The sequence below is a fragment of the Manihot esculenta genome, chromosome 5 (assembly GCF_001659605.2).
Source record: "Manihot esculenta cultivar AM560-2 chromosome 5, M.esculenta_v8, whole genome shotgun sequence".
Taxonomy (NCBI): Eukaryota; Viridiplantae; Streptophyta; class Magnoliopsida; order Malpighiales; family Euphorbiaceae; genus Manihot; species Manihot esculenta.
Genome location: NC_035165.2, coordinates 1,787,209 through 1,813,757, shown reverse-complemented (window position 1 = coordinate 1,813,757; position 26,549 = coordinate 1,787,209). Strand labels below are relative to the sequence as shown.

At 36.0% G+C, this 26,549-nt stretch overlaps 5 protein-coding genes and 1 long non-coding RNA gene across 6 annotated transcripts; 2 read left to right on the top strand and 4 right to left on the bottom strand.

Annotated features, from left to right (window-relative positions):
• The first annotated feature begins 4,293 nt into the window (after nucleotides 1–4,293).
• LOC110614879 (calcium-binding protein KIC) lies at nucleotides 4,294–5,362 on the top strand. The gene has a single exon (XM_021756569.2). It carries the CDS (start codon nucleotides 4,785–4,787, stop codon nucleotides 5,157–5,159), a length of 375 nt encoding a protein of 124 aa, XP_021612261.1. The 5' UTR covers nucleotides 4,294–4,784; the 3' UTR covers nucleotides 5,160–5,362.
• Nucleotides 5,363–9,134: 3,772 nt separating this feature from the next.
• On the top strand, nucleotides 9,135–10,178 carry LOC110614790. The gene is made up of 2 exons (XR_002487846.2): nucleotides 9,135–9,718; nucleotides 9,803–10,178. It is a non-coding gene; the product is annotated as an uncharacterized LOC110614790 (long non-coding RNA).
• Nucleotides 10,179–10,406: 228 nt separating this feature from the next.
• LOC110614789 (pentatricopeptide repeat-containing protein At5g08510) lies at nucleotides 10,407–12,292 on the bottom strand. Its single transcript, XM_021756450.2, has 2 exons — nucleotides 11,221–12,292; nucleotides 10,407–11,096 (listed from the first exon to the last, which is right to left on the bottom strand). The coding sequence occupies exons 1-2, from the start codon at nucleotides 12,148–12,150 to the stop codon at nucleotides 10,491–10,493; spliced, it is 1,536 nt and encodes a 511-aa protein (XP_021612142.1). The 5' UTR covers nucleotides 12,151–12,292; the 3' UTR covers nucleotides 10,407–10,490.
• Nucleotides 12,293–12,540: 248 nt separating this feature from the next.
• Nucleotides 12,541–19,169, bottom strand: LOC110615197 (U-box domain-containing protein 44). Its single transcript, XM_021756949.2, has 5 exons — nucleotides 18,945–19,169; nucleotides 16,764–18,126; nucleotides 15,914–16,217; nucleotides 14,986–15,476; nucleotides 12,541–14,014 (listed from the first exon to the last, which is right to left on the bottom strand). The coding sequence occupies exons 2-5, from the start codon at nucleotides 17,994–17,996 to the stop codon at nucleotides 13,019–13,021; spliced, it is 3,024 nt and encodes a 1,007-aa protein (XP_021612641.1). The 5' UTR covers nucleotides 17,997–18,126; nucleotides 18,945–19,169; the 3' UTR covers nucleotides 12,541–13,018.
• A 2,735-nt stretch (nucleotides 19,170–21,904) lies between these two features.
• Nucleotides 21,905–24,401, bottom strand: LOC110615198 (pentatricopeptide repeat-containing protein At5g16420, mitochondrial). Its single transcript, XM_021756951.2, has one exon. It carries the CDS (start codon nucleotides 24,305–24,307, stop codon nucleotides 22,691–22,693), a length of 1,617 nt encoding a protein of 538 aa, XP_021612643.1. The 5' UTR covers nucleotides 24,308–24,401; the 3' UTR covers nucleotides 21,905–22,690.
• A 148-nt stretch (nucleotides 24,402–24,549) lies between these two features.
• Nucleotides 24,550–25,419, bottom strand: LOC110615200 (ATP synthase delta chain, chloroplastic). The gene has a single exon (XM_021756954.2). It carries the CDS (start codon nucleotides 25,328–25,330, stop codon nucleotides 24,626–24,628), a length of 705 nt encoding a protein of 234 aa, XP_021612646.1. The 5' UTR covers nucleotides 25,331–25,419; the 3' UTR covers nucleotides 24,550–24,625.
• Between the last annotated feature and the right edge of the window lie 1,130 nt (nucleotides 25,420–26,549).

Here is a 26,549-nt window from a genome sequence, read left to right as displayed (position 1 = left end):
TGGTGCAAGTTCTGGTAGAGGCAGAGCAAAATGTTTGAGGTGTGGAAGGTTACATAAGGGAGTTTGTCTTGTTGGTACGACAGGTTGTTATAGGTGTGGACAGGAGGGACATGTGATGCGTGAGTGTCCTTTTGCGCCCCAGTTGATTCAGTCTCAGAGAACAGAGACAGATAGAATAGTTCAGGCTGATAGGCAAGGAGGAGAGGCTGACACATTTGACACCTCTGTACCAGGTATGCTCATTTGTTTTGAGTGATCTGATGTGTGTTTTTGAGGACCCTAGTAGGACAAAAGAGATAAGGAGTCAACGAAGACGTAAGAGAGAGAGAGAGTTGAGATGTTATAATCTCAGGTTGTTACAACCCCAGGAATAGTGAGAATTGATTTTCTCCAAAAGAATGAGCGTATGAGAATATAAGTTAGAGCAAGAAGAGGAAAGTAAATAAGAGAAAGCAGAAAACAGAACAAGAGACAGAAAACTAAGAGTAAGTAATAGGTCAGAGTAAGATAAGAGTAAAGTCAAAAAGAAAAGGTTAGAGTTGTCTGGGAATGGATGGTAGTTGAGGCAGAGAAAAAGGGTAGCTTTTTCCGTAGATTCCCGAGGGAAGTTCCATTTGCTTTAGCTTGGATCTTTATCCTGACATAGTATAGCCTAACACATTAAGCACAGTGACGTCAGATACGTTCACCTAGAAGTGCTCAGATGTGTAAGTTAGTTGTTTGGGACCCCAGTGTTTCGCTTTCCTTGTTGGTGTGAGCCGTTGATAGGTTTGGGTTTGATGACTTCTGGGCTTCGAGTGTTTTCCTTGGGTCAGTGGACCTGAGAGTGTGATCCATCTGATGCAAAGTAAGTCAGTTCAGTTCAGAGTTAGTGGTGGGTAGATGCGATCCAGCTGACCTTATGGTTCTAGATTTGACTGTGTGATGTCATTCTAGGGCGGATTGATGCATTACTCCCGGTACTACCTGTGTCGTCAGAGACAAGGTAGGAGAGTTTATAGTTGAAGATGGATCAGAGTAGTCCTTTTAGGGGGACAGAGTATAGCTGCCGAGAAGTTGATGTCAGCCCTGCAGGCTCATAGTTTCTCAGGAAAGGTTATCAGAGGGTTGTTTTAGCTCTTGTGAGCAAGTTTGTCAGGACAGGGAATCAGCCTCAGTGCCTTTTCGAGTGCGTTCTAGATGTTTCCCAGATAGGCTGTCAGGTTTACCATCTGTCAGGGAGGTAGAGTTGGAATGAGAATGGTATCTGGACGCAGAACCATTGTTTCCTTTCTTTCCTCTACAGAATGACACCTGCAGAGAGCGAGCTAAGAGTTATCAGAATAGTGAAAAAGAGGCTTGGTAGTTAAAGGTTTTATCTGACTTAGTACTTCACCCTGGTTTATGCCCTGTTGGTGTGGGAAACGAAAGATGAATCCTTAAGGTTTTAATCTGATAGAACAGTAAAACAGTGAGTTTCAACTGGTAAGCAAGTACCAAGTTATCCTAGTTAGGATTGATGATCTTTTAGCTGTTCTGATAAGAGTTGATTATGGTTTTAGTGTAATCAGAGTTTTGAGTATTCCTTTTGAGAGTTAGGAAACAGATAAAGAGAAAAGAGGAATAAGGATCAGAGTAGCGCAGCGAAAGCTGTGGAGTTTAGATCTTGTTTGTTCTTGTTTGTTAACATTCGAGGACGAATGTTTTTATAGGGGGGGAAGAATGTAATACCCGGCTAAATCCGGCATCGGAATTCCTATCGTCCGATGGAATTCAGGGATGTCAGAGGTTCTAGAAGGGTAAGAGTGAAGGTTTTCTAAAATGTGTTTAAGTATTTTACAGTGTTGGTTTAGAAAAGAGTTAAGTTTTGAAGAGAAAAGGCTTTGGAGACAAAGGCCAGGTTCGGCCCCCGAATGTAAGTTCGGCCGCCGAAAGTGCCCAATGTTCGGCTTCCGAAGTTCATGTTCGGCCCCCGAACGTTGCATGGTTTCGCATGCAGGTTTGGCTGCCGAAGGTGAGTCAGTCAGCCCTCTTTATCAGCGCCTCCAGTCGGTGAAATGGATAAGGGTTGCCTTCTTTTCACTTCCTGAGGTGAGGCCACGTCTCCTGTGACTCTTCTGCAAGCTTTAATCAGCTTATGCAGAAGGTTTGGTCATTTGCAAAGGTTTTGAACGTTTTTGAGAGAAAAGGGAGGTTTTGATGGTTTTGTGTTTTTGAAGAGAAGTTGCTGTGTTTGGATTCTTCAGCTTCTTGGATCAAGAGGTAAGTGAAGATCTTAAGCTTGTTTTAATGAGTTTTAAACAGCGTTTAAAGAGGTTAAGGGTAGAGTTGCATGTTTAGGTTTTAAAGCTTAGTTTTGATGCTTTAATGGTGTAAGCATGATTATGTGTTATAGTTGCTGTTTTGTTGGGGTTAATAGGTAGTTTTGGACCCCTTTGTGCATATACCAGAGTATATGCAAGTTAAAAAGGAGTTATGCATGTTGGAGTGGTGTTGGTGCTTGGCAGGAGATGGTTATGCACGAAGCTGAGTTCTGGATGAACTCAGGTTCGGCCGCCGAAGGGAGGATTCGGCCGCCGAACCCCTTGTGAAGGTAGTTTCGGCTGCCTAAGGTTGCCTCCGAAAGAATGGACTTTCGGATCTGTCCTGCACATTCGGCTGCCGAAGATGCCGCCGAAGGTGTCCTGCCTAGCTTTTCCTTTGCATGTTTTAAGTGATTGTTCTATGAGCTTTTAGAGGGGTTTTGGGAAGATGTTTAAGAGTTAATAAGAGTATGTTTGACACCTCAATCGAGTCCTTTTGTGTAGGATCGGACCCGACAGTTCAGGGAGGTCGTCAGGTTTAGCAGTTGCAGAGTCAGTCAGGTTTCTGCTTGAGGAGCAGAGGTGAGTAGAACTAAACTTAATCTTTTATTAAAGAAACATAGTGCGTTAGCATAGTTCATGCATCATGAATGCTATGATATGTATTAGGGTGATTGCATTAGACTCACGAATATGAAGCATTGCATATTATTGTTGATTATGTGATCAGAGGTTAGGTGGACCCAGGCGACTCCAATAGCCTAAGCTTCGGCTCCTGTCATTGTGTCAGGTCAGTTGGGCAAGTACATGTTGGTATGCCCTGTGTAGCTCCTTTGGGGGGCCAGTATTGACAGAGGGTATTTTTGGGGTCATGTCTACCTTAGTGGAGATTGGACCAAGGCGACTTCAATAGCCCGTCGAGGGAGTTTTGGGGTCATGTCTAATCCAAGATATATTGAGATGTTTGTTTGGTGATGCATTTTCATATATAGTGTGTATGAATGAACTGTTTTCAGTGTTTCTACTCACTGGGCTTTAGAAGCTCATCCCTTTCCCTTAATCCCAGTTTTGCAGGTTCAGAGTAGCTGGGAAGGGCAGAAGCAACAGAGTTATGCTAAAGGATTGCATGTGTAATAGTGTAGTGTGGACATGATGTATAATGATGTATAATGATGTATATAAAGAGATATTTGTAAAAGTGATGTAATAGTTAGTCAGTTAATGTATAAATGAGTTAGAATGTGCTTTTGCCTATTGTCTAGTGTATGTTAATCCCTAGTGTATGCATGTATCCTGTTTTACAGTTTCTTGATGAGAAATGAGTCAAACCAGGCTTAATATATGTTGTGTTTCGAAAACCCAGTGAATTATAACTGTGAGGGAAAACAGGGATTAATTCCTTTGACCCAAGACCAGTGCATAGGGAAGACCAGGTTTGATTCCTGTGATCCATAGAGAGGCCATTAGAGAAGACCAGGTTTGATTCCTGTGACTCTATGGTAGCCAAGTTAACTTATGATATGCTGACCCTTACAGAGTGGGTTCTATGACACAGCGCATAGGGCATGGAGGTTACTTGGTAGAGCATCACTGGTGTATTATAGATAGCCTGAAGGCTAGTTCAGATTTGTATATCTGAGCATTTTGGTTCATATGATTGGACCTACAGAGAGTGTTTTAAAGGTTAAGTCTGGTAGTTTTAACGTAAAGTTTTATCAGTTAATAGTCCAGTCGGATCATGTATGGGATTTTACCAGGTACACAGAGTTCAGGAGAGGCTTACTACGGGTCTAGGCGGCCTTAAGCCGATCTGGATCCTAGTGCCGAGCGGTTCGGACCGTTACAAGAGGGGTATCGGTTTCCCGGGTCGTTACAATTTCCATAAGTGAACACAATAATTGGACGGCAATATAATGAGTTTAAAACAAAAGGGAAGAATCCAAAAACTAAAAATGACTGAGAAAGGGAAGGTCGAGAAAGAGAGAGAAAGAACAAGAACCTTCACAGAAGCAACGCATTGCAATTTAAGCTATTCTTGTCATCAACTATCAGAGCTCATGTCCAGCCATAAGATCCCCTATTCCATTCCTTAGGCAATTTCCTGGAAGCTCTTCATCTGGAATAAAATAAAACAAAAATCAATACCCATCCAGATGGTATTATTTTAATATGTGGACAGCACCATAGACTTTATTATTACGCCTAAATCATCCAACTCTACATGTGTCTTGACCCATGAATCTGACCGTCCATTTGCATGAATCGTGGATTGATGCCTGTTTTCTACGTCAACTGTGCACTGCAATTCTTTGTTCTTTTAAAGGTCCTATAATAACTACCCAGATAATTTTGGGCCATGTAACTCCGAGGAAATAATTAACACTTGAATTGTCGTGAAGACTTCCCCAACTTCTATATATTTGTACATCCATAACCTTGTAGGTGTAAGTCCACGTCTGAATTTGTATATTTGTCCAGGTCTTGTTAACTCACAGAAGAGAAATGGAGGACCAAACTGGCACTAGAACTGCAACAAGCGGCGAGTACGAAGATTTGTTACCGGTGATGGCAGAGAAGCTCGATGTAGACGCCTTTGTAGCAGAATTATGCGGTGGCTTTCGGCTTCTAGCAGACCCCGTAAGAGGATTGATCACGTCGGAGAGTCTGAGGAGAAATTCAGCCCTTCTAGGCATGCAGGGGATGAGCAAAGAAGAAGCAGAAGAGATGGTAAGAGAAGGAGATCTTGATGGGGATGGAGCGCTCAACGAAACTGAATTTTGCATCCTGATGGTGAGGCTTAGCCCCGAAATGATGGAGGATGCTGAAATCTGGCTTGAGAAGGCAATTGATCAAGAGTTGAGGAAATCGTCACGTTAAACTTCTTTATTTGTACCCATTTATTAGATAGCATCGCTTTTATGATATTTTGACGGATTTATGGATTGTTGATTAGCATGATTCAGCTGATGATTCCAATATTGTACAGTTATGTAAAAGCTCTCAGATGAAGAGGATCTCCTGCTGTACGATCATTGCCCATAGAAACCAACTCTTGAGTTTATCAAGAGATGCACTAGCTACATAACAATTCATTCATTAAAAGAGGATGATTATGATGATGGCCGAACACTCACTATTAACTTTCCAGAATGGAAGGGATCCTAAAACGCTTACGCTACTATAAAACCAACGCAAATTGATATCTCAGAATCAAAGCATCTAACAGGTTCCAATGATGAAAATAATAACTGATGAAGTTGGCATCCAGTGATGAAGAAACTAATACAGCTTGCCAAAATGAGCAAGTTCTCTGTCCCAGACAGACTAAGCCATTGTTAGTAGCCAAGCACGCAATTATACAAAGAAACCAACATATACTTCTTCTGTTGTGCCCTTCATGCTCTCCTTCTAACTGGTGATCGGCTGTTGAAAATGACAAAAACATAGGCGAGGTTAAAAAATTTAAACTATTCGTGCCAAAGAGAAAACAATCTATTTTCCAAAAAAAAAAAAAAAAAAGGAAGAGCTTAATAATGGATGAAAATTTAAGTACCTGTGATATCTTCCACACTCAGGGCTTGCACTCCTACCATAATCAGGACTCCCTTGCCTGTCATATGTTGGGTTCAATATTCAATGGGATTGACGCAGCAGAAAGATTAGAAAAATTAAAATTTTCATATTTAAATGAAAAAATAATAATAATAATTAAAAAACTAAATATTTTTTATTTTTCTTATAATAAAATACGAAATCGTTAATTTAATTACAAACTGCAAATCACAGATCGTTGAAGTGTTAAATCTCTAATAATATTTATATACTGTTACAATGGAAAAATCTCGGAATTATTCTAAGAGACGGAGAGAAAGAAAAATTTTGAAAACGTCATGATTGACCAATTCTTGATTAATAACCAGGCAAAAATTATATGGATTGCCAATCAAAACAACAACCATGATGTTTAAATTACAGCAATCACCAGAATTTACAAGCCATGGAAAAGAATTTAAGGAGAGAAAATCTATGAGCAATCAGTTTAAGAGCACGTGAACATCCAATGCATGAAAATAATGAAGCTCGGACTTGTATGTCAATAAAAGCAACCAAGATTGGATATTATCTAGGAGTAGGACAAATAACCAAAAGTTATCAAGAAAACAATAATTAGAGGGCAATATCAATCTACTGCTGAGACATGAAAAGCAAAAGGCCAAAATACTAAATATAAAAATAAACATATTCAATAACATATAAAAGATAGAATTCGATAAGATGCATACACAGAATTTGAAAAGTACGTATGTATTTTTTCATCCAGATCAATTAAATAATAAAAAATTTGATTTATAAAATACAAAAATTCGATCACACGTATTCTTTTATCAATAGCCGGAACGGATAAACCGACCACTTCAATGTATCTTTAACCACCAACCTTAATAAAGGTCAATCAGACCAAGTACGGTCTAATATAATTCGAAAATAAATACAAACTTTCAATTAAAATGATCAATACCCTGATCCTGTCAAAATCTAGAGCGGACGGATAAATTTCTTCAAAGTTCGTTTCATAACAAAGTATTGAATGCAAACGCAGTCGACCTCATTGGTTGAAATGCTCTATTATTATTTATCTTCTCTTTGTATTAATGCATCTCATATTCTCTCATATTTTGTAAGTCCCCTTCCTCGAGATCAAGTATGGTGGGACCTATACAAAATCTCTAACGCATCCATCCCTCATCAAACAAATCACGGATCAATGATCAATCCATCAAGTTGAGCCACTGTTCAGGTGTTCGTATCTGACCACCCCATTAAATCTCAATTTATCAATTAGTGCTGTTTATGAGAATGAAGGAGATTATTTTGTCGCTGGAGTTTCCAAACAAAATCCATTGAGATCCACATAGCAAATCAAGAAAAGATGATAACAATAACATAAGAGTCCAAGAGGAAGAGATATGATGGAAAGACTCGAAAATCACCAGCTACACTAAAAGCCATACGGTGAAAGTTAAATAGAGAAAGATGCTTATGTGAGAAGAAAGTGCAATATAAAGGCGTCCATTAATTGTGGAAGAAAGGTATTAATGGAAGAAAGGTGACGTGCGTAAGTTAGCTAAGCTGTACAGTTATTTTTTTAGTTCAAAATATTTTTGTTATCATGACTAGTTACAAATATTAAAATTTTAGACAAAATCCTAATGTATATAAACACGAGCATGATAGTATTTTCGAGTAGCTTAAAAACTCTCATCAGTAATTAATATCAACATAAATTCATTAAGAAAATGATTATTTATTTAAGTACGTTGCTATGTGATTTGAAAACTGTGAAAATTCATGTATGAGAAATATTACTAGTTAGATTCTTTAAATCATATGAGATGATATGGTTGGTCAAAATTAAAATTTATATTTATTTGAAATGTGAAGTTAAGTATCTTGCATGCTACAATATTTATTGATAAATATTATTCAATTAATGACGAGCATTTCATTATATATACTCTTGTAAATTTTTATTTTGCAGATAAATTTTATAAGTAAGAGAAAGGTTAATAAATTCGAAATCTTGAAATAGCCGATAAAACTATGAGTTTTATCACATTCTAAAATATACGGATAGAAATAGAGAAACTGTTAGATTTAAATTGTATCATTGTAAAATTAGAATAATTAGTTTTAGAAGAGGTGCTAGTTTAATCTGAGCTAGTTAGGAGAGGTGCTAGTTTATCCATAATCACTTTATATACAATTCAAGTACTAAAAATTGTGTTTAGAAATTTAATTTATATTTTATATAGAGTTATACAAGTAAAAATAGAATTAAAATAAAAATAATTAATAATAATATTTTAATATTTTTAATATGTAATAATTAAATTATAGAAATTTTAAATAAAAAAATAGATATATTTTAAAATAAAATATTTAATGTGATAAGCATGGTAGAATCAAATTATTATTTTAGGTGTCCTAAAGCCCTCTGCTGCATACAATAAGTAGGGTTTTAGCATTTTAAGGGCCTTATCCATTTGCCTTCACTTGACGTTTTGGATTGGGTCAATCATTAATTTTTCGGCGGAAAATGTTAAAGAATATTAAATAGATTATAAATTGATGATTAAATTTATATATATATATATATAAATAAACAAAGCTTCATGTATCATTTTCTAAATAAAAAAATTGGAAAATTAGTTTTTTTTAAATTTAATTAATTAAGATGGTAAAAAGGTTTAAGTTATTTACTACTGTTTTACTTTATATTTAACATTTTGTTTCCAATAAATCTCATTATAAACAAAAATTGTATTATAACTTTCATATGATTAAATAATTATTTAAAATATAAATTAAGAATAACTATAGTATTATAAATAATACATATTAAAAAAGGTTAAAAGTAAAACGAGGTTTTTTAAACAAGTCCATAAATGAACAGAATTACGGATAGGAAGAAACAAAAATTAATTTTTAAAATGAACCAAATCTAACGCAATAGTATTGGATGCCCCAGCAGACACGTACTTCAAATGAATGATTTAATTGAAAAAGAGGTGGACCTCCTCTGCCTCGTCTTTCAATCTCTCGTGTTTTCTCATCCTGCTGAATTCTTTTCTTTTTTTTTTTTTTTAATATCAGTTTCTTTGGAAAAAAAAAATCTTTTTTTTTATATAAAAAAATCTACAGCATACAATACCAACCGTCTTTTATACAAGAGACTTATCATGATATTATATTTTTTTAATTTTAAAAAAAAAAGGCCTTTCCTCAGAAATAAAATTTATTAAAGGTATAAAATAAATAAAAGCTTATTATAAACCGGGTAATACAAGTGGCTTTTTATACGGTAGAATAAGATACTGGTAGATAATTAAAAAAAAAAAAAAAAAAAAAAGCACTAACAATTCCAAGTAGTTTCATAACTAGCGAAGTTTTCTCAATACCTGGCAAAGTGACGCTTGATTGACATGGTTGATGTTGCCTAGTGTTCACAATTTAAAAAAAAAAAACACTTGGTAAATTTCTCTTTTTGGCTTATGCCTATGTTGCTTGTTTGTCTTTGTTCCGAGCATGCTTAGTTAAATGGTATTCATCTGCTAGTTTATGGAAAAGGATGTTTGACTTGTGAGATCTGCAGGGAGCCGTTGAGAGTTTAGTGGAACGCTGTGCATACGTACAACTTGCAGATGGATCTCTTGTTCCCATTGATGAACCTTGCAGGCACTTACTACTTTTGAGACTCTTGGAGATGAGCCCCAAAGGGTTACGGTGCTTGGGACTAGCATATAAAGATGATCTGGGAGAATTTTCAGACTACTATGCTGAGAATCATCCTGCTATAAGAAGTTGCTTGATCCAGCTTGCTACTCCTCCATTGAAAGTGATTTGGTTTTTGTAGAGTTGTTGGTCTAAGACTAAGGGTGAGTATATTTTGCATGGTGTATGTTTTAAATAAGTTGCTTAACCATCAAAACCTAGCTAAAAGAGACTTGGATATTGAACAGGACCCTCCACGTGATGAAGTTCGCATAGCAATTGAGGATTGTAGAGGTGCTGGTATTAGAATCATGGTGATAACTGGTGTCAATAAGTCCACAGCAGAGGTTGAATGAGTGGCTTTTAGTCATCTTGGTCTCAGCTTCTGTGATTCTAATTGATGATATTCTCATACTCATGGAAAGGATTCGAAGATACAGGACAAAGGATAAGACAGAATAAGCTGGTTTTAAACAACTTACAGGACATGCTGTTGGAGGGTGCCGTTAATTCAAATTTTATTCTTTGTTACATTGCTTCATTTTGTTTCTTTCACACTTCTTGTAAATAGAAGAGCATAACTCACCTTGTTCATCGTAATCAAGAGGAATGACAAGTTACCAGTGTTTTTGGTCCCGTAGGAACCATATTACAGAAAGAACTGAATCCAGTGAATGGGTTTGTAATATATTCATTCCAATTCCAGCCCTAAAATGAACGAAAAATTGATGATCTTCCGAGGGAAATGAAACTCTACATCTGTGGCTTTTTCTTCAATCAGCCTTTGAGACTGCTAATGCCTTGTCACATTGTGTATGGTACATTTGCATGGTTAATTAAACAAGTAGGAAGTAGCATATCATATAGATTATGGAGCAAATAGAACATAGAGACCTGAAAATTAATCCGCAAGCAGTAATGAAAAAAAAATATTAATCAAATCTCCATTAGGCATAATTCTTCAAGTTCAGAATCATCTGCACTTTGTAGTTTCATCTTAGTTGAAATTCGATTCAGTAAGGTATATATTTCATCATGCCTTGCGTGTGAAGCATCTTCCACAATGAACTTATGAATTTCACCTTCCCCTTCAATAAAACTATATCCAGCTGCCTTTGTAATCTTGCTGCCCTTCATTAGCTTCCTAAGCTTAGCGACCCCATCCCATCGGCCTGCCGATGCATATATATTGGAAAGGATTACATAGTTTCCTGGACTCCAGGGCTCTAGTTCAAATAGTGAGTTGGCTGCTATTTCTGCAAGTTCAACATTTTTATAGAAACTGCAAGCACCTAGTAGTGCTCCCCATATTACAGAATCGGGCTTCATTGGCATCCTCTTTATAAGATCATAAGCTTCTTGCAGTTCTCCGGCACGCCCTAGGAGGTCAACCATGCAGCCATAGTGTTCCAATTTGGGAGTGATCCTAAACATTTTTTCCATCGATTTAAAAAGTTGCCGGCCTTTTACGAGCATTCCTCCATGAGTACACGCTAAGAGAAGTCCTACAAATGTCACATCGTCAGGTGCGGTTCCTTCTCTCTGTGTATACAGTGACGATGCACAACAAAAAACAAAAAATCAGAACAAAAAAGTTTGCTTCTATATTAAACTTCCAATACCATGATTTTCACAACCCAGAAAACTAGTGAAGAATAGTGCTTACCAGCATTTGGCCGTAGAGTTGAAGGGCTTCGTAGCTTCTTCCGTGGATAGCCAAGCCCATGACCATCGAATTCCAAGAGCACAAATTTCTCCTATTACCAATTATCTCAAAGAAAATCTGCTTTGCAGCATCAATTTTACCACATCTTGCATACATTTCCAACAAGGCATTGCTCACATACAAATTCCTCAAGAGTCCATGTTTTCTGGCATATGCTTGAACTCTCTCCCCAACTTCCAATGCGCCTAGGTTTGCACATGCTGGAAGTACACTTGCAATAGTCACTTCATTTGGCATTAAACCTTTCTCCTTCTCCATCTCCAGAAACATTCGTAATGCCTTAGCATACAGTCCATTCTGCGAGTACCCAGATACCATTGCGGTCCATGAGACTACATTCCTACTAGGCATTTGTCTAAATATCTCTAGTGCTCCGTCCATATTCCCATGCCTCGAATAACCAGCAATTAACGCATTCCAAGTGGGTATATCTCTCAGAGTCATTTCATCGAACACTTGCCTAGCCGAGACTAACATGCCCAATTTAGCATACATATCTACTAAAGCTGTCAAGGGAAAGACATCAAAATCCAAACCCGATATTAAGAAATGGGTGTGAAGTATTTGGCCATGGAAAGGGGAGGAAAAGCGGGCACACGTGGCGAAGAGGAATGTAAAACTGTGTGCATTCGGCAGGCACTTTTTGAAACGCATTTGGGAGTAGAGATAAAGGCATTGGTGGGGCTGGTTTTGAGAGGAGTAAGCTTGAATGAGATTGTTGTAGAGAAAGACAGTTGGCGTTGGAATAAGTTTGAACAGGTTGTGGGCATAAAAGATGTTCGAAATTTGGAGGAGTTTTTTAATAAGATTTTCGTTGTAGTCTATGCCATTTCGAAGAGTAAAGGCGTGAATCTGCTTCAACTGGTTCATATCAGATCAGGGTTGTGTCATTTGAGGCATAATGCTCTGTTAGTGCCAACAATGTATATAGTAGCAGAATACCGTCAAAACTAACTGGGATTACTGCGAGCCTGAGTTTATTATTATTATTATTATTATTATCAGAGCGAGCCTGAGAAGTCATGGGTTGTTACCAAACAATTATTATATTGAGAATTTTTTTTAAAAAGAAAAAAACGGCTACTTTAACAAAATTTAGACAAGACTCCCAACAGAAAGTGTGACTAATTCAAGACTTCATTAAGTATTTGCTGCATATGGTCTCAAACTTATGAAAACAACTGTAACTACTTGAAAAATATGACCAAAGAATTAATATTAAACAGAAGGGTAAAAAAAAAAAAGAGGAGAATCCGAGCGTGACCAACTAGTATAATATTGGTGAGTTGGGCTGATTTTTGTCCCGTTCTCCTAATGACAAACGAATAGCTGATTTGAATTCAACTGTACAGAAAAATTTCTGCGGCAATGAGCCACTCTACAATGACACCTCTCTGGCAACAATCTCTTTACAACAACAGAAGAATAGAAAATGTTTTCACTCCAGTAACTCATCACTTTAGCTTTTCCAGCAGAATGGGCAGCGTGCTTTCTATTGCAGTTCTATCCTGTGTTGCAAATGTTAACTGTCATGTCAGGTCATTGAGTCACATTGCACCTGTTTCACCATTATCTCACAGCTAAACCATCAAGGACTGATTTTGAGCCTTGTCATCAAGTCCTCAGCACAAGATTAAAACCATTTAGGGGTGTTCTTAAATGGATAACCATCTTTCAGCTAACCAATCATCTTCTGTCCCCTGTGACCAATTAAATGCACCAAAGCAATTACATTTCTTTAGAAGTAAGAAGACTGATCATGAAGGACATTCAAGTGAGCCAGTATTCTGGCCGCGAGAGACTTCATGCTGCTGTTCCCCCTCTGCGTTAAATCAACTAAGGGAAACTGAGCAGAGGGTCCATACTTTTGTTTGTACTCTGGCAGTCTGAATATCCTTTCTAAAGCTTTTAGAGCCTTCTCCTGCAATGTGGGAGTTGAAGAACTAAGAAATTTTACAATTGATGGAATAGCATTTGCTTCTGCAAGCACCTTGCTACCACTTTGAAGTCTTTCAGCTTCGATTAGGGTCAAAAGTGCATCTAAAGAAGCCTCACAGGCTCCAGGATCTGGATCTTCAAGTACCCTCACAAGGGGTCTTATTGCATCAGCTTCCACAAGGCAAAATGATGACTCAACAGCACAAACTCCCCCATGAATCCGGCAGCCAATTTCTGGGGGAACGGAGAAGCACCAAAACCCCTTATGTTTTGGTATTGGCCGACTCAAACTCAATGAACTCTCTGAAAAATGAGCAAGAGAAATAGCACAATATTTCTTTGTCAAGGTAGTTCCAAAGTCTAGTAGCTGCACTAACATAGGAATAATGCCGGCTTCTGCTGCTTTCTTTTGCCATTCCAAGTTAGTTGGAACAGTAAAACGACATATAGCTTCAACAGCATTTTCAACTAACCGATTTTGATGAGGATCATTCTGAATGCTATTTGGGAGAATTCTGATAATTACTGGTAGTGCCCCCGCATTCAGAAGCCAGTGAGTAATCTGGCTATTTTCAGGAAGTTTAGAGATGATGCCCATCGCAGAAACAATCTCTTCCAGGTCAGTTGGAGACTGGATGATTCTGAGCAAGGTTTCAAGGCAATTCTGTCCGACATGCTCTAGGATGGTGGCCTCATCACCACCTTCTACCAAGCAACAGAACAGCTTTACAGCATTTGCCCGTACATTTTGATTCTCCTGCTCACATAACTGAACCAACACTTGCACAGCTGAGCACTGTTTATGATGAACAAATTAGTCTCCACATCATGATGTCCAACAAAAATAGTTTATAAAGCTGAAGATATACAAAGTGATGGGATCAAGTAAACTACATAAAAGGAGAGAAGATCCATAACTCACTAAGCTAAAAAGCTAAAGTAATGATTCCAGATTTCCACTAAGAAGTAACTTGTCCTCTAATACAATAAGCAAAATGCTTTGGTCCACAATTACAGAATTTTAAGATCCCATATTTGGCCTTATTACTCAAAACTTTGCCTTCTACTAAGGACTTCCTAGATCCTTTGCATTTTTTTAACCTTGGACAAATTTATAGAAAGATCAGAATCTTAATGCAACTGTCATGTATTCTAGAAGGAAGAAGAAGGGAACTGTTAAGAGTTAAAAATTAGAGGAAAAAGCAGCTAGTAGCTGGTATTTGTTGGTTGGTTTTGGAGGGAAAACTTATACAGGTCAGCAGGTTGTTAGAAGCAGTTGTAACTACTTTGTATAAATAACAGCTGAAGAAGTATTCAGCTGTTATTCTGAGAATCAATAAAGAAGACTACCCTTCTTCTCTCCCTAATATTTTATCTCAATTCTCTCCAAATTCTGTTTTCTCATCCTCATCTAACTCTATTCATCTCATCTCTGTTCTGTTCAATAAAACAGAGGCAGACCGGTTCAGTCCTTGACATGAGCATTGGTACTCCAGTCAAATTTTGTTAGACTAACCAATCCCTGACCATCTGAAGTGCATTAATAAGATCTCCATTGTTTTCAACTATTTCATGCCAATCTACAAGTTGAGGAAATATATCTTTTCAAGTTTTTAGGACATTGTTATTACTTGCACTGTTGTAGCTTATGCAAAGTAACATTTTGGATTAAAAGCACATGTAAAACAATCTTTTATGCGAAGAATGGGCAGCGTTTTTCTTCTAAGGATTGGAGAACATACAGAGCATGCATGATCTCTAGTATACCTCTGTCAATTTGGACTTGATTTTTGGCGCTGATGGGGACTGACACAACGCATAGAAGATTCGGAGAATATTTTGTTTCACATCAGGTCCTGTCAAGTTAATCAAAGAGAAAAGCATCAAAGCATCTTCATCAGATTCCAACAATGAAATTGGTGTTGGGCTGGAAACTTGGGACACTGTTGATTCAGCCAGATGCATAATTGTGGCTGCCAGCTGTTCACGCAAACCTGAAGAAGAGGAGATATGCCGGAAAAGAAGGTCAAGTAATGGGCGCACTGCACCTTCTCTAATCATCTGCAGGCCATTTGCTGGTAAACTTGAGAAGTTCCGAAGAGCCTTTATGGCCAACTTTCTCATCTCCATGTCACCACCTGAGACTAAGTGAAGGAGTGGACTCAACACGCCTCCTTCAAATAAAGATGCTTTATTGTGGTCAGTTAACTCCATCTCTGCCAAAGTTGACACCATGATCATTTTAACATCTTCTGGTCCTGCAAACGCAAACAATCCTCACATTTGGAAATATGGACAAGTCTCTTTCAATCATTAACTCTACAAAATTACAATTAGAAGTGAATGGTAAACCACTGTACACATAAGGTTAAATTGCTGAGAAACACTGTTGTCCTCCAACTGAGAGATGTAGAGCATGTAATTATCACATCCAGCGTATTGTTGAGAAACCAAAGTTCAATAATGAGATTTAGCATTTTAGAGGACTGCATATATCTCGCCATAACTAACTAGCACACTTCATTTCAATTACTTCAACAAGAAAGTACTCATAGTTACTAAGGGATAAAACAAATTCCGAAAGATTCAGCATTGTTTTACCCACAAAAAAGGGGTGAAGGGACAAGCAGTGACACATTAAATCAACAAAAATTTTATCATAAAGATAAATTAATGTCATGTATATGAAAGTCACCTGTAGATAGATGCTGCAGCAAATGTTTGAAATAATTTGCCTTTGCCATTTGTATGATGTTCTGTTCAGAGAAAGCAAGATTTTCCAACAGCTCTTGGGCATCTGCGGCAGCTTGGTTGTCATCACTGCTAGACATAGTCACCAAGAGGAGAATGCACCCTTGGACCTTTCCAATACAGTCCCTCACCAGAGTAAATTTAGATAATTCTAACAATAATGCCACAGCTAACTTCCTTTCCCCAATTCGACGCCCAAGAGATCGAACTATAAATTCAATTGCATTGTCAACATTTGCAATTCTTTCCTGCAACACATTTCAGATTTTCCACAGAGATAAAATTAGAAATAAATCAGCTCCTTATGCAGATTATCTATAGAATAAAAAAAATGGTTACTCCAAACTGAAAGAAAAATAATGTGACAAATCTGTATGATAGATGACTAGAACAATGGGATTCACGACTTTAGTAAGAAAAAAACTGCAGTGATTTGCTTTCTTTTTTGAAATCCATCAAAAGTAATTAAATTCAGTAACTACATTTGACATAAAAGATTAGCAACCCCCACTCACCTACAAATAGAATAACCAAAAGAAAATATATTATTGCTGACACATTCTTGTGAATGTGCATGTGGACTGACACAGTTTACCCAAAAAAGCCTTAATAAATTCTATTTGAGTATTAATCCAATTGATATCCTTAGCTGAATATATGATATGCAGTGGCATTTTCAATTCTTACAAATAAACCAAAGACCCCAGCTTCACCATGATTCCAGGCATTTTACAACCCTATTAGAAAAGGGGAATATGCAGACACAATAGTGAATATCAAGTAATAACTAGTACCTTGGCATCATCACTATCTTTTGCCAGAATATTGAGGATGACCAAAGCATGATGCCTTATATCACGATTTTTTTCACCAAGAAGTTTAATTAGAACTGGTATATAATTCTCCAATATTACCCATTCCCGATGCTGGTCTCTTTGTGCACAGAGATCCTCTAACTGTTCCAGACAATGAAGTACTTCCCCCTCTTCTTCAGACATGAGTTTTGATTTCATGGAAGCAATTGTAATCATTGTGTTCCTATCCTTCCATTCTTCTATTGATTGTCTCAAAGTTTTATTAGGCCTTAGAATTGATGAGTTCAGAGGCGTCATGGTCAGGGGACACAATTTGTTTCCATCTACAAGCCATTTTTCTATTGCACTTCGTTCAAATGTTTGTCCTGAAGATGTCTCCACAGGATCAACCATAACTTCCTGAGTGATCGGACAGTAAAATGACAGGAGAGGCTCCAATGGTTGATTACCCAATGACTTCCGCTTTGTGAAATACTTCATCTCCTTTTCCTTGGGAGAAGAAGCTGCATCTGCCCTTTCTAGTAAAGCAATTATCTGAGCCATCTGAATAGCTTCAGCTTGGTCCTTCCTCAGCTGGACACTTTCAATCTCCTGCTTGAAGTCTTCGAATTCTTTCTTTAATGCAGCCCTCTCAGTTGAGATACCAACTGCCTCAGCTATGTGAACCAGTAAATTATTGGCATAAGAACGATCAACATTTCTCTCCTGTATTCCTGACTCAATTTTCTCCAATATCTCTTCTTCTGCTATGGCTGCCTTGAACTCAGCGCTTTGCATACTATCTCGGAGTTTTACAATCTCATCAATTATACCAGATGAAAGATCCAAAGAAGCCAAAGGTAGAAGATCCAGAGCCCGGCTAATTTCCCTGGTGGTGTTTTCTAAACGCTTAACTATAGCACGGCAATTCATCAGTAGATATACTTTATTTCTTTTAGTACACTCCATAGTTAATTGCTTTGCAGTTGTAATTTCTCGATTGAGAATCTCAATTGCATTGTTTAAGCTCTCTGAATGACCTATGTCTTTCTTGTTAAACTCTTTTAAGATAGGTACAATCCTATCCATGTAGATGGCAAGTTCCTTAAAACTCTCCTTCTTAATTAGTACATTGTTGGCAGCATATGCGATCTCAATCATGCCCTCTACGACATCGGTAAGGAATTCTGATGCTGGAACAGATGAGGCACTGGTAATGACATCTAATGCCATCTTGTAAAACCCAACAAAAGCTAGAAAGTAAAACCCTCTATGTCCATGTGATGAAAATGTAGTTGCAAGACAACAGTTTGCAACCTTTGATCTAGTCAGATTTCATAGCCACATCGATTCTCCAGTTTCACTGCCAAAAAAAAAAAGCTTATGTTCAATCGCTTTTTTGAATAAGTCTCCAAGAATAAGCAGCCACCTCAAACTTTAATTGACAATAAACTCAAAAAATCTGAAGACTCTCAACTAATAATGTTTATGTGATTAAGCCTTCATCATTCAATAAGCATTGCTTTAAAAAAGAAAAAAGAAAGCATGAAAATTACCATCACTTGTTGAACTTCTGCTGGGTTGCCAAGAGCACAGGGAATAGTGAACATCATACATTTTAAATATTTTAGCAAGTATTAATCCATTTTTTGGGAGGGTAGATGAGTTTCAATTATCAGAAAAAACAATTAAAACGTTCTTTTTTTTTTTACCTCTTTCTTAGTTCATTCCTTTATAAGTACGGATAAACTCAGATCGCAACAGCACGGGAAGTTCAAACCAATAGTTATTAAACATAGCATTTGAAGTTAATTTGCTTTCTCAGACACTGAACATGAAGAAATCTAAGACTAATATTAACAGCAACGAAACAAGAATTAACAATTGTAAACATGTGTCAAATCTTACAATTTATCACATACAACCATGGGAGAGGAAGCTTAATAAAATAGATATGTACAGTTCAACAAAAATTCAACGAAATAGAATGAAGATAAGGCTCAGTAGTAGCTCTTACATCAATTCAAAGCTGGACATGCTATTCAAAAAACAAACCAAAAAAAAAAAAAACCGAAAAACCAAAGATAATCAAACAAAGGCAAAGACCATAGTCAACAAGCCATCAAAAAGTTGAATCACACTGTAAAAATCTAAGTTCAAGAAGGCAAGAGAGAGAGCGACCTGCAAAGAAAGTGAATGACCGAGAAAAAAACATAGAAGCTCTCCGGGAAAATGAGCGAATATTTTGCGGGAAGTATCCGATGGAGCCGCCGGATCAAAAAGACCAAAATACAAATGCAAATTATAAAAAAGGGAATGATATAAATTTTAAAAAATAATAATAATAAAAAAAACAATGCGAATATAAAAAACAGTTTGCAGTGAGCACCACTCCAATATTTGTTTTTTTAAGAAGGAAAAAATATTTCCCACTCGCACAAGACTGCGTTTCTCCCAGACGAAGACTCTTTTATATTACTCCACTCGTCTTGTTGTTTGACTGTGCTTTTTTTCTTCTTTCCTAATTGTCGTTTTCAAAAAAAATGGTATGGAAAAATATATATTTATGAAATATTTTCTAATATTTTTGGTATAAAATAATTTCAACTCATTTAACTGTTTTTCAAACTTAAAAAAATAAAAAATGGGCATATTCATATTTCTGTATTATTAAACAATTTTTTTAACTTATATAAATTTTAAATATAAATATTTTTTATCAATTAAGAATAACCGTTGATATTTTCCTATTTATGGGATGTAAAGAGTGGATATTTTTTTATTTGAAAAAAAAAAAAGTGTAAAATGAAATTTGTATGCGCAGTTTGAATGTGGACTAATTCATTTCGGGTCGGGAGGGGTTGGCGTGGACCAGTTCAATGGCGAGTTTTATTCGGTTCGTTTTCACAATGGAGCTGGCTTGTAATACAGCTAGGAGCTGACCGATGATTTCAAAAAGAAACAAACCTCCCTCAAATAATAATAATAATAATAATAATATATCTAAACTGGACCGGGCGCATGTCTTCAAAATAAACAGAGGTTGAAGGGTCAAACTGCTAGATATATACATTCTTTATCTTATCCACTATCTTTATTTCATTCTTTTAAAAAATTTTAAAAACTTGGATATTTATTTTTCAATATAACCTTTAAGATTAAAAAAAATATTTTATTTTTAAATAATATTTCTTTTTACCAAAATTAAAATATAAATTAAAATTATTATAATTTTAATAACACAGTTTTTAAATAGCATTCACCAGCTACGCTTAGTTCTCGAAAATAAATTCAATTGATTGGTCATAAAAGAGCATTGATTAAAAGGGTTAAAATATAAATAAATAAAATTGAAATCAAACCTTGTGTGAAATGATTCACTTCTCCCTACGAGCTACGACATGCACGTGTTTGACAGTTGAGAAGCCACCATATGGAGAAAATCTTTTATCTAAATCGAATTCTATATAAATTTAATATAAATTTAAAATATAAAATAAAAGTAAAATTTATATATTTATATTATATAAAATTAATTTAAATAAATTTTTTTATTAATGAATATTATATAGTTTTTTTTTAGAGAATTATGAAAATTTGAATAATTAAATAGAATAGAAATAATTTATCTAATTTAACAATTTTTATTACGTTTTAAATGATTTAGTTAATTTGTTAGTTATTGTATGAGAATATTAAATACATATATTAAAAGTGTACGGACAAAGTTTTCCCATAGCCTTATCTAAATTCCATGTTTAGAATTAATAAATTTACAAAATTTAATTTATTTTAATTTTACTGTTCAAAATGAAAATTTTTAATTATTTATTAATTTAAAAAAGAAAAAATATAAAAAATTATTTAATTGTTTTATTATATATATATATTTGAAATGAAACGAGAAGGAACAGAAGAAACTAGAAATTCAAGGGTCTTCATAACCTGGAGCGTGGACTCTGCTTAGGATGCTTTCATTTTGAAATTTGAAAAGTCATCTCTCCCATTTCCTTGAATGGTGTAGCTTTCGCCATTTTGCTAACCCATCTTGCTCACTTTAAAAGGAAAAATTGGAAAAATCACCTGCTTATATATAAGTACTAATTTTTTAATTATTAACTATATATATAATAATGAGTAATAATATATATTTTTTCACGTACACTAATCTGATACATAATCAATAGAAAAAAGTTTAATATTTCTATTAATATATTTTTCTCGATCACAATTTATTAAGGATTCATTTATTTTATGAAAAATATATTTTCTTTACCGTTTAAAGTATTAAAAAGATTTAGTTAATAAAAATATTTTTTTAATTAAATAAAAATATAAAATTAGTTTTTACATTTTAAAATTTTTAAAAGATTTATATGTAAATAAATTTTATTTTTTAAATTAAAATTAAATAATAAAAAATAAATTATCTTTTTTTTTTTTAATTTCAAAAACAAGTTTTTTTGCAAACGAGCAGAGTCCAAATTTTTTATTTTATTACTCATTTTCTCCATTTATATTATTTTTTAAAATTATTTTATTTAAATTTATCAATATTTTTAAGAAATCAAAGATTTTTTTTTCATTTTACACTTTATTAAAACTTACTGAGTTATTTAATTTTAAAAAATATATTAAATAGTAATCTTTTAAAAAAAATTATCATTAATTATTTAATCATTTCGTGAATTTAAATTGTTATTAATGTTTAAAATAATTAATATATACTTATATTTAATAAATATTTATAATTTTAAAATATAACTATTTAATTTATATAATTTTAAAAATATAATTATTTATTTTTGTAATTTGAAAATAATAACTATTTAATTTTTGAATTTTTAAAATAATAACTATTTAATTCTTATCATTAATAGAGATAATTAAATAATTAATAATTTAAAAAGTCATGGACAATCCAATATGTTCTTAAAGATAGAGATACTAAATTATAGTTTTTCTAAATTACACATAATTCTACCTTATTTTTGTAATTTCCTAACACTATCTTTCTCAATTATACTAAAACAAAATCTTAATTTTTTTGGTAGTCATTTGACGGAGAGAGTTATTGAGATTAGAACAAATAGAAATTTAATCAAATTAAGAAGCATTTTATTTCCTATTTATGTGATATAATTGCTTTCTTAATCATAATTCAAAAAATATTAGTAGATGCGAAATAAAAGTAGATAGAGAGAGAAAGATGTTTATTTAATTAATTTTTTAAAAATTAATCTAAAATTTTGAACTGGTGTGTCATCTTCTGCATATGGAAGAAGCATTTTCTCAGTAATTACATAACCAGAGAGTCATGTCTTCACATTGCGCAGCCCTTGACAAAGTATCAGGAGCTGGAATCTTCAATAGAAATATCCGAATTCAAGAACGACAAATCGAAATAGCTTCTTAACTGATCACATACTTATGCTGCTCATATACTTGAAACCTGGCAACCCATTCAATAAGCTCGTACGCTCTAAAAAATCACAAGTGCAGAACTGCGCATTCTTAAAAAGCGAAAACGGGCGCAAATTCCTCAGGTTTCTGCTCTGCGGTTCACCAGGCAAGGGAAGGTTGAACATAGAATTTCCCTAGACAGTAGACACTTTCTGCCACGTGACAAACTGCTCTCAGATCTCGTTTAAGTGAAATCCAAACTGTCAGAAACTGCTCATGTACAGTGAAATCTACGCTTAACTAACACCCTCCCTGAATGCATTGAATACTTCGGCATATGTAATGAGCAGCAGGAAACATTGCATTGGTTAGTTTGAAACCATTAGCTCGGAATAGCAGCCATAGTAACTTTGAAAGAGGCATCCAGCCTCTTCATATCATCCACTAAAGTATGAAACAGAACGTGCAGAAAGGATAACTTACCATGTTTAGTACTCTAATGCAGTCCGTAAGGAATATATCTACTAGGAATTCTCCACTAACAATCCATTAAGAGCATCTGTCCCTCTATCCAGATTACCAATGACCTTGTCTAAAAAGAGTTTCCAAGAATCTCTATCAATTCTTCCACTTGCCATGGCCATCGAAACAACCTTATCTACTTCTCCTTCCATACCCTTTGCACATAACTCCTCAATCAATAAAGCATAAGTCGATTTATTAGGCGTGCATCCTTTATCCAACATCTCCTCAAGAATCCTGATACCCTCCTTGGCATTCCCAATCTTAGAGATCCCCTTAATCAGCATATTGTATGTAAAAGCATTAGGCTTACAACCCTTTTCCATCATATCATCCCATAGCCTCCCAGCCTCACTCAATTCTCCTCTCTCACACATCCCTGCAATGAGCGTGTTATATGTCAAAAGACTTGGGATTGAACCTCGCTCAAACTCACCAAATAGTTTTCTCGCTTCCCATACCTTACCCTCCTTACATAGCCAATGTATGAGCGTGCTCGTTATTGCATTATCTGGCGTGCAATTCTTCGCTAACATCCTCTTCCACAAGTCACAAGCCTCCTCTACCTTCCCATCTTCACATAACACATCAATAACCTTGCAACAAAGAGCAGAGCTAGGTACGTACTTCTTCTCAAGCATATCATCAAGCATGTTACGTGCTTCACCGGCTTTCTTCTCTTTGCAAAATGCTTCTATCATCACCCCATAAGTAACATCATTTGGCTCCACACCATTCCCATCCATATCATCCATGAGTTTAATAGCATCGACTAATCTCCCTTGTTTGCAATACCCGTCCATCAAGATCGTATATGTTGTTGCGTCTGGCAACCACCCTCTATCGAAAAGGTCGCCAAAAACCTTCTTAGCATTAACCATATCACCGCGCGAAGCGTATCCACCTAAAATTGTTGTATAAGTGACCACATTAGGGATCATACCCATGGCGGGCATTTCGTCTAACACCTTAGTTGCACCTTCAATGTCATTCTTCTTGCACAGAGCCTTAATCAAAATGTTACAGGTGAAAACATTGGGCACGACTCCATACTTGCTCCGGCAATTCCTGAACACATCATGCACCAAATCGTACCGTTTGTTTTGCACAAAACCATTTAATAGTGTATTTAGCGACCTCACTGAACGCTGTACGTTAAAATCTTGGATGCGGATAAAAGTTTTGAAGGCCAAGTCGGGCTTGCCGGCGAGGCCGTAATTGCGTATAACAGTAATGAAAAGATTTTCTCCGCATTTAATTTTAGCTTTATGCAACTCCAAGAGCAAGTCTTCCAATGGGCCAAAACAGCGAGCACGAGACAGCTTATGGATAATGGAATCATAGGTGTCGTAATTGTGGAAGAAACCGGAGTGATATTTGCCTGCGTAGTGGAAGATTTGGAGGGCAAGATCCAGATTTTGTTGGCGAGTGATCATTGAGACGAGGCGTTTAGGGTAGAGGCGTTGTGGCCAGGGCTTGATTGGAGGTGTGACTGTGTAGGATTCAGGAAGAGGGATGTTGGGATTGGCGGCGGAAAGGGAACGAGTAGTAGTCATCGGATGTAAGAGTGCGGCGGTTGTTAGTTTTGCACGACGATGAGATGGAAAGGAACGGAGCATTTTTGAGAGGAGACGCCTAGCGTTAGCAGAGGATGAAGCGATGGAGAAATCGCCGCGTAAGCTAAAAGGGACTTCTTTAAATTTTAGTACTTGGAATTTGATGGTCCAAAGAACTCAGAAATTGTGCAAATTTTCAATAAACCAACTGGTGTTGATAACCAAGAAAAAAATTACTATTTTTCAAATTAAGGGATTAATTCATCAAATTCAAACATCGAGTGACACAAGAAACTCAGCAATCATGTTTAAAACTAGATCCATTTTCAGAGAGCTAATTTTGCATTAAATATTAAATCTTTACACAGATATGGAGCTTAGTTACACAGCAAAGGATGGCAACTTATCACCTACTACGCCAATCAAATTCATTATCTTCACCTTGACAGCCCCGCTAAGCTTTTGCACAGTTCGAGCAATTCCAAACAGCTCACCCTCCTCCATCTTCTTCTTAGACGAAACCAGAACCACTTTAGTGCCACTCAGCTCATCATATATCCTCAGAAACTCCATCAACACTTCACTCACCATCGTTACTTTGTTTCTGTTTATCAACATCTTCAACAGTCTCACCAAAAGCCTATTCATTTTCCCCTTCTTTGCCAATTCCTTCACCAACTGTCCTTTATTTTTCTCACCCACAAGCGGATTGGCCAAAACAGCCTGTGCTTGTTCACTTTGGAGCAGCTTCAACAATCTTTCGACATCCTTTTGGACAGTTTCAAGGGAATTGTTGCACTGGGATATGTCTACAAGTGCCGCAGCGTAGCCGCTTGCTGGGTTTCGGTGGATATTGGGAGATGACCTGAGCGAAGAACTCTGAGAAGTGTACGATTGTGGAGAATGAAGGGTCTTGAGATACGGGAACTGAGTGGTGGTTTTGTTGGAGATTGGATTGTATTTGGTAGTGAGATGAGGGGGAAGTTGATAAGATGTTGAGAGAGTTTTGAAGTGATAGAATTCACGATGTGCTAAGTGAAGTGCAGGGACTTTGATGGTTGAAACAGGGCTCGAAAGAGTATCCATGGAGACTGGGGAGAAATGTCGTAATAGGATCTTCGCAGCTGCAGTTGCCTATTTTGTGGGAGAGCTGTGGATCTGTTTTACCCACGTCTCCCTCCTAATGAAAATACTGTAAATTTTATTACTCATGAAATTTTAGAATTTTCGGTCATTAAAGATTTTTGTAAAAGTCCCTTCAGTTTCAGCCCATTACGAACTTATGATGGGCCGAGCTCAAGTACGAGAACAATAAGCTATAACATGTCCTCTGCAAATTTAACCGAGAAAAAACAATAAAGCCATCTTCTCTTCAAAAGAATGAAATGCAAACGCCTGAGACCCCACAGCTTTGTTTGTGTTATTGGGTCCACAAAAACACAGAAACATAGCCAACAAGACAAAGGAGTACTGTTATGCAGGCCCTGCATGGACCTAGACCTTCTCCATTGATGATCATAGCACAGTGTTCTTTATTAAATTCTTAATTGATTCACGTTGTTGGATAATGACTTTGAATACTTGAAATTCAAAAGGTTGCTTCAGCTTTAAACAAAGTTAATCATCATTGGCTAGCTCAGGGTTTTCTATTCTAAAGACTCTTTGATCTACTGACCATCATCGCTTTTAAACGACCATAATTAACTTAAAAATTCAAATTTATTAATGCATGTTTCCTTCTTAACATACCAAATCAAAAGGAACTTATGATTACTGCAGAAGCAGTTCTGCAGTTGCAGCTAGTTACTGAAAACATCATTGAAGCCCATCACTAATCAGCAGTCGACTTTTCTATTAACTCCTTCGAGAGATGTGCTGTGCTGGCTTTAATCATCATTCTTAGGAATTTCACTGTACCAAACGCTGTCGGTGCAAACATTAAAGAGGTCCACTTGGATTTTAAACAGTATAAAATATTTTTAAAAACTTTAGAAGTTTTATCTTCGTTGTTTATGAACTTATGGGTTCATGGGGTCACACTACAATAAAGATCAATGGACCTACCCTTTTAATACATGAATCTAGCTGGACCAATTTCATCCCGGAAAATAAAATTAAAAAAGAAAAATCTCCTGCCCAATAACATAATTTCCTTAGTCAGTTAACGAAAAAAATAATCAAATGGGACTGAAGCCATGCCATGCCATGCCATACCATGCAAGGTCTCATGCAATAAATATGAAGAATAATATAGGTGGTATGTCCAGCCTATTCTTTAATGCTGATTTGGTTGCTTCATCATGTT

Bases quoted from the DNA above. Each gene is read 5' to 3' on its own strand.
- LOC110615198 (XM_021756951.2), bottom strand. From the start codon at position 24,307: ATGCTCCGTTCCTTTCCATCTCATCGTCGTGCAAAACTAACAACCGCC.
- LOC110614789 (XM_021756450.2), bottom strand. From the start codon at position 12,150: ATGAACCAGTTGAAGCAGATTCACGCCTTTACTCTTCGAAATGGCATA. The intron at 11,097-11,220 runs GTAAGCACTATT...CTGTATACACAG, and splicing joins AACTCTACGGCCAAATGCTG to AGAGAAGGAACCGCACCTGA.
- LOC110614879 (XM_021756569.2), top strand. From the start codon at position 4,785: ATGGAGGACCAAACTGGCACTAGAACTGCAACAAGCGGCGAGTACGAA.
- LOC110615200 (XM_021756954.2), bottom strand. From the start codon at position 25,330: ATGGATACTCTTTCGAGCCCTGTTTCAACCATCAAAGTCCCTGCACTT.
- LOC110615197 (XM_021756949.2), bottom strand. From the start codon at position 17,996: ATGGCATTAGATGTCATTACCAGTGCCTCATCTGTTCCAGCATCAGAA. The intron at 16,218-16,763 runs GTACTAGTTATT...AATGTGTTGCAG, and splicing joins AAGATAGTGATGATGCCAAG to GAAAGAATTGCAAATGTTGA. The intron at 14,015-14,985 runs GTATACTAGAGA...CATCATAAACAG, and splicing joins TCAAGTCCAAATTGACAGAG to TGCTCAGCTGTGCAAGTGTT.